We start from the raw sequence: 15,460 nt of genomic DNA, 5'->3' as shown, positions 1-15,460 counted from the left end.
CCACCAGGCTTCCCTGGCCCTGGGGGCCTGCCTGAAAGCTGGAGGAATGTTCTCTCAGCTGAGGCTCCAAGGAAGAGTAGGGATGGATATAAAGAAAGGGACATGAAAGGAGGAAGAACAAGAGAGTCCCATATAGGGTTCTCAATCTTCTCAGAGAGTTTTTTTTTTTTAGTTTTTAGTTGAAGTAAGGAGAGGGTGGAAAAAGAATATTAGAGAAGAGATGAAGTTTTGCTTTAACTGTAGAGGTGACATACAGTTCAAGCAAAAGGGAAACAACTGTTTAGCTACAACTAACAACAAAAACCAGTCCATCCTAAAGGAAATCAGTCCTGAATGTTCATCGGAAGGGCTGATGCTGAAGCTGAAACTCCAATACGGTGGCCACCTGATGCGAAGAACTGACTGATTTGAAAAGACCCTGATGCTGGGAAAGATTGAGGGCAGGAGGAGAAGGTGACAACAGAGGATGAGATGGTTGCATGGCATCACCAACTCAATGGGCATGAGTTTGAGTAAACTCCAGGAGTTGGTAATGGACAGGGAGGCCTAGTGTGCTGCAGTCCATGGGGTTGCAAAGAGCCTGACATCACTGAGCGACTGAACAAAAAAATCTTAGTGTTTGAAATATGTTTTTCTCAGTGCTGGGCATAAGTGCCAGTCTCCTTGGTTTGGTTAGCATTTATTCCATTTCACCTCAGGAAATCTGCTTAGCTTTCTGTTAAGGGCATTATGATCTCTTAGCCACTGGACCACCAGGAAAGTCCTGAGGATTCATGTTTTTTTGTTTTGGGCCATGCAGTGCAGTATGTGGGATATTAAGTTCCCTGACCAAGGATTGAAATTGTGACCCCTGCACTGGAAGTGTGGAGTCCTAACCACTATACCGCCAGGGAATTCCCAAGTCTTCATGTTTTAAGAGTATATTTCCAGCTCCCACCCCCAAAGGAAAAACATTCCTACAGTCTTGAATGCAGTCATGAATGGACTAACTTAGGAACAGCTGGCCAGGCAATTGTCTCAATGTCTGGAATCTGTAAAATTTAGTTAAGGTTTGGCCCCAGGGAAAAGGATTAGGTATAGTCCTAAAGAGGAAGACGGATTACTTTGCAGGCCTAATGAAGAAAAATTCCAGTCCTTTCTTTATCTTTCCATTGTGAGCGAAGAAGAGGGTGATAGGTCATCTCCCCAGAGGCTGCACTGAACAGATACGACACCACACCACTAGAGAAGGCCTCTCCTCTCTAATCCTCTAAATGGGGTTGGCTTAAGTTTGGAAGGGAGATGGGCTCCTGGAAAGGAATTCCCACCATGATGTCAAGATTGCTAGGCATCAAACCACTTCCTAATATGGGTAGGAAGACAATACAATTAGAAGTAGTGCCTGTCTGCCTCTTTTATGAGTTTATGTGGGTGGGGGCACATCCCCATTCCATACATTACAGGTAGCAACCTCTGCCCTGATCACTCTTCCTCGAGGAAAATGAGGATGGAGAGCAGGCTGTTCACAAGGGAATAGTTCCAGCATGGGGTGGTGGTAAAGTGGGGAGAGACAGTCTTGGCTTTTTCTAATGGATATCTCTTCCTTTCAACCTTGTAAAGTAGAGACTGTTTATTCCCAATCCTGCAGGAAATGGGGGCAGGGGATCATCCTTCTCTTTACAGTTCACTGCTACTTTCAGATGATCACGCTGTCATCCTCTTGTAAAAACTACTCCTCTGAAGCTTATACCATTTGGCTCTACTGTCCTTTATCCTTCCTGCTTACTGAAAACTCCTGTGCCTATTAAATAATCCCTCTGTGCCAAACTGGGTATGTGTATGTATGTGCTAAGTCACTTAAGTCGTCCAACTCTTTGAGACCCTATGGGCTGTAGCCAGCCAGACTCCTCTGTCCATGGGATTCTCCAGGCAAGAATACTGGAGTGGGTTGCCATGCTCTCCTCCAGAGGATCCTCTGACCCAGGTTTCTAACTTGTGTCTCTTATGTCTCCTACATTGGCGGGCAGGTTCTTTACCACTAGCGCTGCCTGGGAAGCCCTATCTGGGTGGTTTTAGGAAAATCCAAGTGATCAGTAGTTAGTTCTTGGCCTCCTCAGCCTAGACTCCTACTTTCAATTCCTTAACTTTACCATTTCTGGCAACACAAGGTTTTCTTGATGGCAGCCTAAGGGCCTTAATAAAGAATGGGAGAGGAAGCAGTCTTGAATGTGAAAACATTCATGGTGCAAGTATTTATTTGAAGATGCATTGAAAGACTGGGGTTGTCAGCTGTGACATACAATGATGGAACAGCATAGAGGTTGAATTTCAATGGTATTTAGTGAAGGTTCAAGATATGGATTTTACCTTTATGCCAAGTGTCCAGGAAACCTGAGTTTGGAGTCAGCTTTTAACTTTCCCTGTTAGCGGCCTCTCTGGGGACATCCTGCGCTTTCAACAACTCTCCTCTTGACACACTCTCTTCCTTCTGATTCTGTGACAACTAGGAACCAGGGTTTTTTCTTCCTCACTGGCTGTTCCTTTTCAAAGATTCTCCAAGGGCTCTTCTACTTATGCCTTCAGTGCTAGACTTCACCAAAGCCTCTGCTTAGCCCTCTGCTGCTCTCTGGAGAAGCGTATTCAAATATGTGGCTTCAACAACCACTGAAATGTCCATGATTCAGAATTTCTGGCCTATACATCATTGAAGTTTTTAAAAAGCAGCTTTCTATAAAAGTAATGTATGTTATGTACACAGTAAAACAAATTCAAACAGTAAAGATGAATCTCAAATAAAAAGTATGTTCCATTCCTCCCAAGCCCACTCTTCATAACTAATTTTCTAATGCTTATATAAATATGCATGTATTCTTTTGCACTTGCTTTTTTTTTTCCAACTTAATATGACTTTCTCCCATGTTTTAGATTCGTACATTCAAGTGTCATTTGGACATCTCTATCTGGCTGTCCCACAGTTATCTAAAATTCCTTCCTTTTCTGTGAAATTCTCCCATATGCTATACCCTACTGCTATCCCCTTTTTACCATTAACACTGTGAAGAAACTTGTCTTTATACATTGTGCCTTTCTAGTAACTCAATTTACCTCGTTGTTTCTACCCCACCATAACTTTGAAACAGCTTTCTCCAAAATTACTAAGCGACTTACTTGTTGCAAAATCCCATGGACACATCGTAGTCTACATCTTAACGTGATCTTTTTTTTTTTAATCTGCTTTAATACTGAACAATTTCCTTGATATTTCTGGTTTCTTCTTTCTACTTGTCCCTTTTCGGTGTCCTCTTTTTCCCTCTTTCCTCACCTCATTTCTTAAATGCGGGTATTCCTCTTTCTAGGCCATCTTATCCACTTCCATGGTTTCAACAACACACACTCTAAACTTTCCTTTTGGACCTCCAACCCACATTAGGTAACATTCCATTGTCTAACGGATACCCCACAGGCACTTAAAACTCATTCTCTCCCCCACCTTCCCCGACCTCAAATAATGAAAATGGCATCATTAGTCCCTAGGTGCCCAAGCCAGAACACTGGGAAATACCTAGGATTCCTTCCTCGGCCTCAAATCTATTTCCGATCATTCCCCCCACATCTGGACACGCCATTCTACAGGACAGGCCACCGTGGCCTCTCTTCGGGGCAAGAGCCTCTAACTTCGCCCCCCTCCAATTCATTCTAGCCATTGCTACCACTGATTTTTTAAAATGCAAATATGTTTGTTCACACCTCTGCTAAGACTCTTCAAAACCTATTCATTACCCTTAGGAAAAAATAATTTACGTGGCCTTGCATAAATGGGCCCCTCCCAACCTCAGAGAACTCATCTATTTACCCCTCTTCAGCCATACCATGCTGCTCCAGAAGGTACCCAGTCTCCCACCCCCAGTTCCCAGAAGGCCAGGATTCAGCTCAGGTGACACTTCCTTCAGGAAGCGGGTGCTCAAAAAGCAAATGCTCAAAAAGTGAAATCCGAGAGGGCAACTGACCAGTGATTTCTGTTCCGGACCCGAGTTTACGGAACGTCCGGGTTACCAGGAAGCTCAGGGCAAAGGTCAAACCCAGATCGTGACCCTTCCCCCAAGTTCGCAGGGCAAGCGGACCCTTCTGCGTCATGGCTGCCAGTCGCACTCTCTCAGTGTATGTTGAAGTCGACACCAGCCAGCTCGGGCCCCACCACCGTTTCCACACTAGAGAGTGCAAGCTCTCACAGGCCTCGCTGCGGCCCTAAAGCCGTACAGAAGAAAAACTTGCGTTGCCAGCTTGCCCCAAAGCAAGATGGCTGCCAATCTCTAGTCTCCGGTACCAAAGTGAAGCTATCTACTCCCTGCTTAATGCCGCTGCCAGGTTGCCCTCACCTAGCATGGCTGCCCCGGCTCATGCCTCACTATGGTCTCGAAGCCGCCTCGAACCGGCCAGGTTCCGGGAGGCGGTGTTCAGGAGGCAGCCACCCCCGCCCGCCTCTCCCCTCCCCCACGCCCGCGGCGGCGGCGGCGGCGGCCCGGATGCGGCGCCGCGAGACAGGCCCGGGAGCGCGGCGCGGATGGATCCAACATGGCGGCGACGAGCCTGAGCCGAGAGTGAGGCGGCGGGGCGGCCGGGGTGGGGAGGGGGAGGCGAGCGGGCCGGGGCGGGGCCGGGCGGGGCCGCGCAGGGCCTGGGGACGGAAAGTGCAGGGGAGGCGGTGGCGCCGTCCGGCTCGAGAACCTCGGGAGAGGGAGGCGGCGGGCGCTCGAGGTGGGGGAGGGGAGCGGCCGCGGGGGCGTGCGGGGGCGGGGGCACCCGGCGGGAGGTAGGGTCGCGGCGGGGGAGAGGCGCAGGGGAGGGGCGTAGACAGGGCCGAGGCCGGGCCGGGCCGGGGGTGCGGGAGGCCGAGGCGGGGCGCGGGGCGGGCAGCCCGCCGGGCTGGGGGTAGCAGCGGGAGGGAGGGGCTGAGGCTGTGAAGGCGAAGGGGGCCTGCGGCAAGTGGTGGGGAGAACCGGACTCACGGGAGGGGTGTAGTGGAGAGGTGAGAGGTGAGGGCTGGCTTTCAGACGTTTGGGGGAGGTTCCGAAAGTGTTAAATTGGAGGTGGGAGGGGGAAGGGCCTAGGGGAGAATTTGGGTGCAAAAGGAGAAAACGGAGTTTTGGGCACTGGAGAGCGTGTCGGTGTAACGAGGTAATGGAGAAAGTGAGAGACTAGGAGGAAAGTTTGGGAGGAAGGGGAATGGGATGGGAGATAGGACAGTGGAGCTGCACGAATGATAGAGGTTCAGGGGTTTCCCTTTCCCCTGTGGAAAGGAAGAGAGCGCAGAGTTAAGCAGCATCAGTTGCAGCCAATTCTAATTGCCAGGCCTTTTAGCTTTTCCTAGGGTGGGACGGGCGAATTGGGGTTGGATGAGGGTTCAACTGGATTTCCAAAAGCATCCTGGTTTTTCCTGGTTACGAAAAGAAGGGGAAAGGAGGACCCTGGTATCGATGTTGTTGGAAGGAGTAAAGGACTTTCCTAGTTTTAAGTAATTAGCGATGTCGGAATGGGGAAACATGCATGCTGTGTTGGACCTCTGTATGCTAAAGTCAAGGCTCTGAAGTCTGAGAAAGGGAACAGAAAACACAGGATGGCATCTAGGCAGCCATGCTAATTAAATGAGCGCTTTAGTTTCCAGACTCTTTATTTTGCTGTTTAGTGCTAGGAGGGAGGATCAGTACCCGTGTATAAAAAAATGTTCTGGTGAAATGTAGATGTTTGAGTGGATGCTGCCCGAGTGGATATTTCGTTCTCACTGTGTACTAGGTAAGGAAAAGGGTGAAGACAGAATTTGGAGGATAGTTACGGTCTCACAAGTGAAGTGATGAAAAGAAAGTGCCGCCTTTCGCTGTAACCACTTTCCTCCTGGTTCATCTAAAGATGAGGTCAGTGTTGATAGTGTAACAAAGTAGGTGAGCCTCACAAGAGATTGAGGAGTGAGGTGTCAGAGCATAATTGGGTTCCCCACAAGTTGTTAAATTTGAGACCTTTTTTGCCGTAAGTCACTGAGACTGGACAGTCTCAGGGCTGGTATTGTTTAGTGAATTGGGTAATAGAAGGTTAGGGAAGCCTGGGGATTTTGTTGGAAGTGAGTTCTCCCATTTAGCTTAGAGTGTATCATTACAGTTGAAATAGCTTTAGGCTTGTCTGTATATTTTTGCAGCTGAGATTGATTCTTTGGGCCTTTGAGGTGTCAAAGTAAAGCTTGAAAATTGACACTTTCCCCCCTTATTTGTTTTTGTTTTGCTGCTGGCTTTGAACCTTGTGCTAGGAAGAGACCTGGGAAATTAAGTTTTCTGCAGAGGTAAGTCTGGAACTTTTTGTTTGTTTTCAAACAATGAAAGGGAATGGAAATGACATACTGAGGGTTGAGTGCAGTAATGGGTTAGATGACAGGGAAAATGGGTTTTCACTCACCCAACCAAGTACATACGATTTGTTACAGTCATTGTCTCTTTAGGTCACTGGAAACTGATAGGAGGGAAAAGAGAACAGAAATTAGGGGTCTTAGGACAAGCCTCCAGCAGCGTTTTGTTACTGTCTAGTCTTCTTGGTCAGCTCTGAGAGAAACATTTGTAAACATGTGGCATTCTGTACTCTATAACAATGTCTCCTAAATGTTGCCCTTGGAGGATTGCTTAGACACCTGCTGCGGGCTGCTGCGGGCAGTCTTTTCTTCCAGTTTACTCTTTCTCCTAGTTGTTGTGGAATTTTCATTTTGAAAACATACTTTGTAATTCTGACTTCCAGATATTTGGTTACATTTTCTGCGTCCTACCAGCACGAAAGCTCTTTCTTTATGTAGTCTTAGTCATTTTTAAGGTTTTCCATATCCTTTACATTTCAAGTTCTAAGACATCACCCTTTTTTAGATTTTCCCTCTCAAAAGGGCTTGGAGATAGTCAAATACCTCTACTTCTGTTGGGATGAAACTATACTGTTGTTTTCATTTTAAGACATCACTCTTTAATTTCTTCCACGTGACTTCCAAGGTCTTCTGAGAGAATCAGATACCTCAAAGAATACAGATCTCATTCCTGCTTGGAATGAAACTAGACTTTGCTTGGGAGTAGAAACCTAACAGACAACAATTAATCGAGAGGAAGGCCTGTAGATACATATAGACTGTTGGCCCTTGGCTGTCTTGTGTCTACCTAAAGAAAACAAACAGTAAAAACTCCTACAGTGCCAGGAAATTCAGCAATTCATCAGAATAAAGAATTAGTCTTGGGAACCCCTTAGGGGTGATCTAGATGTTAGGCTTTCAGATAGACCCAAACCAGCCTGCAGGATCAGGACTCTTGTTTACTGCAGTGTTGTCTCTTGGTGTCTGGCAATATTTCAAGCACCAAGATTCTGAAGTTCTTTCTCATCTTCTGTTTGGAGGGTGTACCTTCTCCTCACTGCTCTGATACCTTTCATCGAGAATCTCTGTAAATTTCTGGGGAGTTCCCTCGATTCACTGCCACAGTAAGCTGAATGTATTTTGGTTTAAGAGGAAGTTGGCCACGTTCTTTCAGTGCTGAAGTTAGATTCTTGGAACCCGCATGTGTATTGCTGAGTGAGTGAACTCTCCATCATAGATGATAATTAAGTGGGGAGGGCTGCCTATTAGCCTGCACGCCAGCTTCCTGACATTTCTCCCAAGGACAAGCATGGCCTTGGGAAACTTCTGCCTCTTCTACCTTTTCGTTTATTGCAGAAGTGCTGTAAGTCTGCTCAGCAGCCTAACAAGGAAGGGTCTGCTCTTGGTCTCATCTGGGGACTTTAAAGATGGCTGCAAGGTTTCAGTGCAGGATCCTTTCTGTCTTGCAGAGGATGGCATTTCTTTAATCTTCATAGCAATTGAGATTGAATTAGGTCAGATTATGCCTCCTGGGATGGGGTGGAAGGGAGTGTGGCCCTGTCCCTGCTGTTCACCTAAATGGCAGCAGCCGGTGATAGAGAAGCCAGAGCTGGAGCGGGATGAAACTCCTTCCTTAAGTTAAATGGGTTTTTGTCCGACTGGCTCTTCTTCTGGAATATTGTTTGATGGGTTTTGGTTGGAGGGAACAGATGACTTCCTTCTCCAGATATAAGATGGCAAGTGACAGTGCTGTCTCTTCTTTGGACCCTTTATCATGCTCCATATAGAACAGGATTTTTCCCATCTTGAGCATTATTGATATTCTGGATCAGATGATTCTTTGTTGTAAGAGGCCGTCCTATGCTTTATAGGATGTCTAGCATTATCCATTGCACTTACTCATTGCACACCAGTTAGCATCCTCCGTTACCACCCTCACTTCCCACTGCCCACTCATGACGATCCAAAAAGCCTCTAGATATTGCTGAATGTCCCCTGGTGGGCAAAATTGCCCTGATTGAGAACCACTGACCTAGAAGCTTTGATAATTCCTGTCACTTTGATCCAGCCTAGGATCTATGACTTAAAGGCGGCTGTTTCCCCCTCAGATCTAGGGATGTAACCCTCAGAATTGAGGCCTATCGTAGAATTTGCGTCCATTGATATGTAGTTAGGATCACAGTGCTTTCCTGTATTCTGCTTCATTTTCCAGTGACCAGGTATTTTCAGACAATACTTCCTAATTTCCTGGGGTTTATAGTCAGGACACTTTGAATTAGGGAAGTCTGGAGCCACCTCTTCTTCTGATTGGTTGGATGTGAAAGCTGCCCATCTGTTTTTTTCTGGAATTCACATAATAGACGGCTGGCCAGGGGAACAGGTGGGATGGGAGCAAGGCGAAGTTGCAGGGGCTCTAAGGAGGCTCAGTTTTCTCATGTGGCTGCATTAGCGAGAAGTTGTTTTCCTTCAGTCCCCTCTGTAGCCAGCGACTGCAGCAGGTGAAACGAGAGGAAGAGACAAGGAAACCCAGTCAGTGGTTGAGTGGCTGTATTCCCAGCTGTTTCCCTGCTTTGGGTGGGACATCTGGTTCTTATAACTAGATATGGGCTATGTTTGCTGTCCCCATTCTGAACCCATGTTATGGGGCTGGGTAATTGGGCTTCCCTGGTGGCTCAGAGGTTAAAGCGTCTGCCTCCAATGCGGGAGACCCGGGTTCGATCCCTGGGTCGGGAAGATCCCCTGGAGAAGGAAACGGTAACCCACTCCAGTATTCTTGCCTGGAGAATCCCATGGACGGAGAAGCCTGGTAGGCTACAGTCCACGGGGTCGCATAGAGTCGGACACGACTGAGCGACGGAACGGAACGGAATTCCAGGTTGGACCTCCCCTTTTCTTAAGGGTATGAGTCTCTCTGTGCGTTCGTTTCAGGATTAAAAGAGAGGACCAGGTCCTACTTGCTCTTCAGTTTTCTGAGTCCCCAGTTGCTTGACTCTTCTGAAGTTGTGTATCATTTTATTCTCTCTTTTAACATAGCCTCAGTTTCCTGGAGTATAAAATGGACAGAGCAGGCTGTATTGTTGTTGAGCAGGTTGCTATGGTGTGGGTAGTTTAGCAGTATGGGGAACGCTAGAGAATATGCATGTTACCTGAGCTGCATGTACTTTTCATGGGGTCCTCTCACTCTTGGATTATGTGAGTTTATTCTTAATTGGTATTGCTTGTGGTGATCTCTTGGAGGTTTGGTTCAGTTCAGTTCAGCAGCAGGTTGCTCCTAGTGAATGCCAACCCCTGTCCATTGCTCGGCAGTATAGACACAAAGATGAGTATAGTCCCTCTACTTGAGTTGCTTAAGATATGACGGGTGAACAGGTAATTTTAGTGCCCTCTGATCAACAGTTTAATGGGAATATATGTGCTGTGTTCCGTGGGAGCATGGAAGAGGACTACTTAACCCCAGCACGGGGTGCAGAGAATGGATTTGAAGACGGCGTCTGGGCTGATCTTTGTTTTTTAGTATTTATTTATTTATTACATTTTTGGCTGCGTGGGGTCTTAGCTGAGGCACACAGGATCCTCTGTTGCGGCACATGGGCTTAGTTGCCCTGTGACATGTGGGATCTTACTTCTCCACCAGGGATTGAACCTGTGTCCCCAGCTTTGGAAGGCAGATTCTTAACCACAGGACCACCAGGGAAGTTCCTAAACTGATTCTTAAAGGATGAGAGGAGTTAGCCATTTGAAAAAAGGTGTAATGGGGCGTATGGAAGAGAAGGGAGGGGCAGTTCAGGCAAAGAGAATAGTCTAAAGATAGTTACAGAGAAATGAATTGTGTGATGTATGTGAACTCTAGACAAATGATTAACGTTAGAGAAGTAAATAGTGACAAAGGCCTGATCTTGGATGGTTTGGTGTGTTGGGTAGGGAATCTGGAGTGTTCTTATTGGTAAGGAGAGGATTGTGCATGCAAATTCACTTCAGTTGTGTCTGACTCTTTGTAACCCTGTGGATTGTAACCTGCTAGACTCCTCTGTCGGAGAAGGCAATGGCAAGCCACTCCAGTACTCTTGCCTAGAAAATCGCATGGACGGGGAAGCCTGGTGGGCTGCAGTCCATGGGGTCGCTACTAGTCGGACACGACTGAGCGACTTCACTTTCACTTTTCACTTTCACACATTGGAGAAGGAAATGGCAACCCACTCCAGTGTTCTTGCCTGGAGAATCCCAGGGACGGGGAAGCCTGGTGGGCTTCCGTCTATGGGGTCGCACAGAGTCGGACACGACTGAAGTGACTTAGCAGCAGCAGCAGCAGACTCCTCTGTTCCTGGGATTCTCCAGGCAAGAATACTGGAGTGGGTTGCCATTTCCTTCTCTAGGGGATCTTCCCAATCCCTGTCTCTTAATGTCTCCTGCATTGGCAGGTGGGTTCTTTACCACTAGCACCACTTGGGAAACTCAAGGAGAGAATTGTGGCGAGGTGTTAAGATGTAAAGTGATGTGGTCAGTTGTGCATTTTAGGTAATTCAGCTGGAGGTAGGGATGGGTTTAGACAGGTTAAGATTGGTTGTAAGGAGCGCCCTTAAAGAGGCTTCTGCAGTGATCCGGGTGAGAGATTATTGGGACCTGAACCAGCGTGGTAGTGGTAGGGGTGGACAGGTGAGGCACATTTCAGAAACAGAAAGCAGCATCAACAGGGATTTGTAATTGTTTGGGTGGTTGGAGGTTGTGGTCAGAGGGTGTAGTAGTATTGGGCGGTACTTCGTAGGGTAGTAACTATGAGTGGCTCGAGAGGAGATGAAAGCTGTTTGACTTGAGGATTGGTTATTAGCTGGGTCACTGACATTACCCACAGTGATGGAGGAAATTTGTGAATCAAACGCCAGCATACATAATAAACGTAGGACTGTGCTTGGTCATTGACAGGGGATTGGTAAGTGACAACCATGAGGAAAGGTTAGAAGGTGGCATAGATCCCAGTGGTGTGTGAACATCAGGAGAGTGCAGGTGGCATAGGAGAATTCCATGAATGCTCAGTGTAGGAGCTTAGTGATGTTTGTTGATTGAAATCCATGAGTTTTGGTGGATATTTGATTAACTTTCCCAGCAGTTACTCTCCTGGACGTGGTTTGATTGTAGGAGAGATAAGGATAGGTCTGTGGAGGGATGAGTCTGGGCTGCAGAGGCCAAGGATGCTTGTCTCTTTGAAATCCCCTAACCAGTTAGAAAAGTTTTATGGTGATTTCACGTGCATTTTCTCACTGGATTCCTAATAACTCCGGGGAGTAGTTTCTTCCCTCCTTGTTTTGTATATGGGGACACTGAGGCTTTCATGTTAAGTGACTTACTTATGGTCACGTAGCTACAGTTTGTTAATGATTTAGGCAGAATTAAAACTAGTTCAGACTTTCAGTTTCCCTGCTCTCAGCCCCTGGGTTTATCTGATGCAGCTTCTGTGTTAGCATTTAGAGTGACTTTTCTACTTCTCTTTATTTTGCTCTCATTTAAGGGATGGATTGATTGGGAGCACTGTCAGGGAGAGCACACAGGACCAAAAGCAGTATTTTGGAGGCCAGAGCAACAGTCGGGGCAATGTCTGCTGAATATGTAGCACTAAACCTGCAGCTCGTGAGTCCTCCTTAGCGGAAGTGATTATCTTTCTCTAGTAAGATCTGGACTTGGGGCAGCATCTGCTGCATATAGAGAGTTCTAGGCTTTATTTTTTAATAAATATTTTATAGGCATTTCCCTGGCAGTCCAGTGGTTAAGGGTCCATGCTTCCAATGCAAGGGATGCGGGTTCGATCGCTGATCAAGGGAAGTAAGATCCCGCATGCTGCACAGTGAGCCAAAAAAATCACCAACTTTGTAAAAGTTAATAAATGCTTATTAAGCACTACACAGTGCCAGGCATTGTGTTAGGCTCTGAGAATATAGGATTGGCTAAGACCAGTTCCTAGCATTGAGTGGTTCACACGTTCTTTCCTTGTCCTTACAGTATAGTGGGGATTGCAGCTGCTGAGCAGGGATTCTGGAGAGCACTGTGTACCTGAGCCCCCAGCATGGCGGGCCTAAAGCGGAGGGCAAGCCAGGTGTGGCCCGAAGAGCATGGTGAGCAAGAGCACGGGCTGTACAGCCTGCACCGCATGTTTGACATCGTGGGCACCCACCTGACACACAGAGACGTGCGTGTTCTTTCCTTCCTCTTTGTTGATGTCATTGATGACCACGAGCGTGGCCTCATCCGAAATGGACGTGACTTCTTCCTGGCGCTGGAGCGCCAGGGCCGCTGTGATGAGAGCAACTTCCGCCAGGTGCTGCAGCTGCTGCGCATCATCACTCGCCATGACCTGCTGCCCTACGTCACTCTCAAGCGGAGACGGGCTGGTGAGGGCGCACTCGGGGCTGGGACACTGGTGTCAGGGGAGAGCTATGGGCGGCCCTGAGCAAGCAGCGTAGGAGTCCAGGCAGAAGGAGGCATTGACTCTGGGGAGTCCTGAGAAGGGTGTTTTGCGGTGCACTGGAGGATTGGACTAGGAGAAGGGAAGGGTGTATCTTTTCCTGAGTGAGTCCCTCTCCCCCTACAGTGTGCCCTGATCTTGTAGACAAATACCTGGAGGAGACATCAGTTCGCTATGTGACACCCAGAGCCCTCAGCGACCCAGAACCGAGGCCTCCCCACCCCCCTAAAACAGGTGAGATATTCACTCTCCCTAATTTCCATGATCAAGAAAGAGGACGCTGGACCCATCTTTTGCCAGCCTAAATGTAAGGACACTGTCCCTCCCATATCTGCCCCTCCTTCAAAATCAGATGAGGTGTTACTGCTTCATCTAGGTCCTATAATGGTTCCCATGTTGTGTCTACCCTTCAAGTCACATTATTGATCCTGCTATAGTGTTAAGTCTAAGTGATCCCTCCACATTCCAAGTGAATCGTTTCAATTTCTGCTTTTCCCCCACTATGTCTCCCTTTTTACCCTCTGGTCAGTGCCTCCCCACTATCCTGTGGTGTGCTGCCCTACTTCGGGCCCTCAGATGTGTAGCAAGCGGCCAGCTCGAGGGAGAGCCACACTTGGGAGCCAGCGAAAACGCCGGAAGTCAGTGACACCAGATCCCAAGGAAAAGCAGACATGCGGTGAGGAAGTTCAAGGGTTCTGGAGGTGGAGTAGACTGGAGGGGAAATACAAAGGACTGCTGGAATACTGGGCATGCTAAGTTGCTTTAGTTGTGTCCGACTCTTTGTAACCCCACGGGACTGTAGCCCACCAAGCTCCTCTGGCCATGGGATTCTCCAGGCAAGAATACTGGAGTGGGTTGCCATTTCCTTCTCTAGGGGAAATTCCCGATCCCTGTCTCTTAATGTCTCCTGCATTGGCAGGTGGGTTCTTTCCCACCAGCACCACCTGGGAAGCCTCGGCACACTGGGCAGCTTATGCTGTTTAGAGCAAGGCTCACTGTGGTTGCTGCTGCACAACGAGGTTGCATGTTGCGGTCTCCGGGTGGAGAACTCTGTCTTTGTGGCAGAGGACATTTCAACTTTTTCTAAGCAATAACTAGATGAAAGGGATGCCGTTATGACAGCCTTATTGTAGTACAGCTCAAGTCATGGTAGAGTATTAAAGTGAACTCTGTTAATAGGAAAATCTCTCTTAGGCTCCAAGTGCTACTTGTGAGTGATGGAGATAATCTGACCTGGGTATGTCCCTTTTAAGGGAACCTCTTGAATTGAGGCAAGGATTTCAGAGCTTCATAGAAGAGAACTAGTCCTGGGAAGAGGTAGAGAAGCTGTTAGGTGTTGTTCCCAACTGTGCTACTCTGCCGTTCTTCTCAACTTTTCAAAACTTGGGTGTGAATGCAACTTTCACTGCAATCTCTTCTGTGTGTCTTCTTTTCCCCACAGATATCAGACTGCGGGTTCGGGCTGAATACTGCCAGCATGAGACTGCTCTGCAGGGCAACGTCTTTTCTAACAAGCAGGACCCACTTGAGCGCCAGTTTGAGCGCTTTAACCAGGCCAACACCATCCTCAAGTCCCGGGACCTGGGCTCCATCATCTGTGACATCAAGTTCTCTGAGCTCACCTACCTCGATGCATTCTGGCGCGACTACATCAATGGCTCGTTACTAGAGGCGCTGAAAGGCGTCTTTATCACAGACTCCCTCAAGCAGGCTGTGGGCCATGAAGCCATCAAGCTGCTGGTGAATGTGGACGAGGAGGACTATGAGCTGGGCCGACAGAAACTCCTGAGGAACTTGATGCTGCAAGCATTGCCCTGACCTTTTCCCCTTCTCACTTCTCTGGAGCTTACATACTGTTCTGGGGTTTGTTCTCTACCCTTCCAACCGATCACACCCCTGCCTTTTTTTTTTTTTTAAAGGAAAAGACAAAAGCAAAATGGAAGTGGTGTCCCCACCCCTCCCTGCACCCATGTGCCTGGCTTCCCTTTGTTCCCCTTTCCACGTACCCCTCATGTGTGTCTCCAGTCACCTTGCCACTGAGCCGTCAGACAAAGGTGTAGGGAGAAGCAAAGTCTATAGATCATAGTCTTTGTAAGGGATTGAAGTGATCACTGCTTTTGGGTGCATTGAGGGGTTATCAGTACTTCTGGCTTTATGAGGGCTCTTAAACTTTGTCTGAAAAACCAAAGGGCTGTCAGTAGGGAGCTGTGTGGAAGGTGGGACTCTGAAGTGTATTTTGGAAATTAATCACCACCCTCTTCCAAATTATAGAATTTTTAAAAAACAAAGAAGCTGTGGCCCTTTCCACTCTCTCCTGGCCTCTGGTGCTGCTCCTCTCTGCCTCGTTTCCTCCATTCCATGGCTTGAAACCTCTGCCTGGTGTGGCTCCTTCCTTTTCCCTCTCTGTCAAACCCTCTTCAAAGGAGTAATAGGTAAGAGGACTAGGTCAGCCTCGTCACTGTCCCAACTGTGGTGTGTGTACAGACACACACACACAGGGTGGGTGGAGAAGCGGCTGCTGGTTAAAATACACTCCCCCTGAAAAGGGGAAGGGGGAGTGTGACACTTTCTTTCCATGTTCAAGTGAAAATAAATAATGTACCCTGCAGCCCTTTCCCCTTTTGCTTTCTTCTGGCTTGGGCAAAGGGCATCATAGG

The 15,460-nt window shown here is 47.8% G+C and overlaps 1 protein-coding gene across 5 annotated transcripts; it reads left to right on the top strand.

Moving 5' to 3' along the window:
• Positions 1–4,441: 4,441 nt before the first annotated feature.
• Positions 4,442–14,721, top strand: DEDD (death effector domain containing). 5 transcript variants are annotated; one of them, XM_055402170.2, is made up of 6 exons: positions 4,660–4,734; positions 6,275–6,307; positions 12,341–12,729; positions 12,930–13,037; positions 13,333–13,479; positions 14,245–14,721. In XM_055402170.2, the coding sequence occupies exons 3-6, from the start codon at positions 12,405–12,407 to the stop codon at positions 14,619–14,621; spliced, it is 957 nt and encodes a 318-aa protein (XP_055258145.1). In that variant the 5' UTR covers positions 4,660–4,734; positions 6,275–6,307; positions 12,341–12,404; the 3' UTR covers positions 14,622–14,721. The 5 variants fall into 5 exon arrangements, with proteins under 5 accessions (XP_088692094.1, XP_055258143.1, XP_055258146.1 ...); XM_055402169.2 differs by lacking the exon at positions 4,660–4,734 and adding an exon at positions 5,778–5,888; XM_088835968.1 differs by lacking the exons at positions 4,660–4,734; positions 6,275–6,307 and adding an exon at positions 4,442–4,577 and having other exon boundaries at positions 12,948–13,037.
• Positions 14,722–15,460: the final 739 nt, after the last annotated feature.

Source organism: Moschus berezovskii, chromosome 4 (genome assembly GCF_049115385.1).
Source record: "Moschus berezovskii isolate FMDL1 chromosome 4, NW_MosBer_1.0, whole genome shotgun sequence".
Classification (NCBI taxonomy): domain Eukaryota; kingdom Metazoa; phylum Chordata; class Mammalia; order Artiodactyla; family Moschidae; genus Moschus; species Moschus berezovskii.
Note: the sequence above shows the minus strand (reverse complement) of the source record. Positions and strands in the feature narration are given on the sequence as shown.

Bases quoted from the DNA above. Each gene is read 5' to 3' on its own strand.
- DEDD (XM_055402168.2), top strand. From the start codon at position 12,405: ATGGCGGGCCTAAAGCGGAGGGCAAGCCAGGTGTGGCCCGAAGAGCAT. The intron at 12,730-12,929 runs GTGAGGGCGCAC...CTCCCCCTACAG, and splicing joins TCTCAAGCGGAGACGGGCTG to TGTGCCCTGATCTTGTAGAC. The intron at 13,480-14,244 runs GTGAGGAAGTTC...TTTTCCCCACAG, and splicing joins CAAGGAAAAGCAGACATGCG to ATATCAGACTGCGGGTTCGG.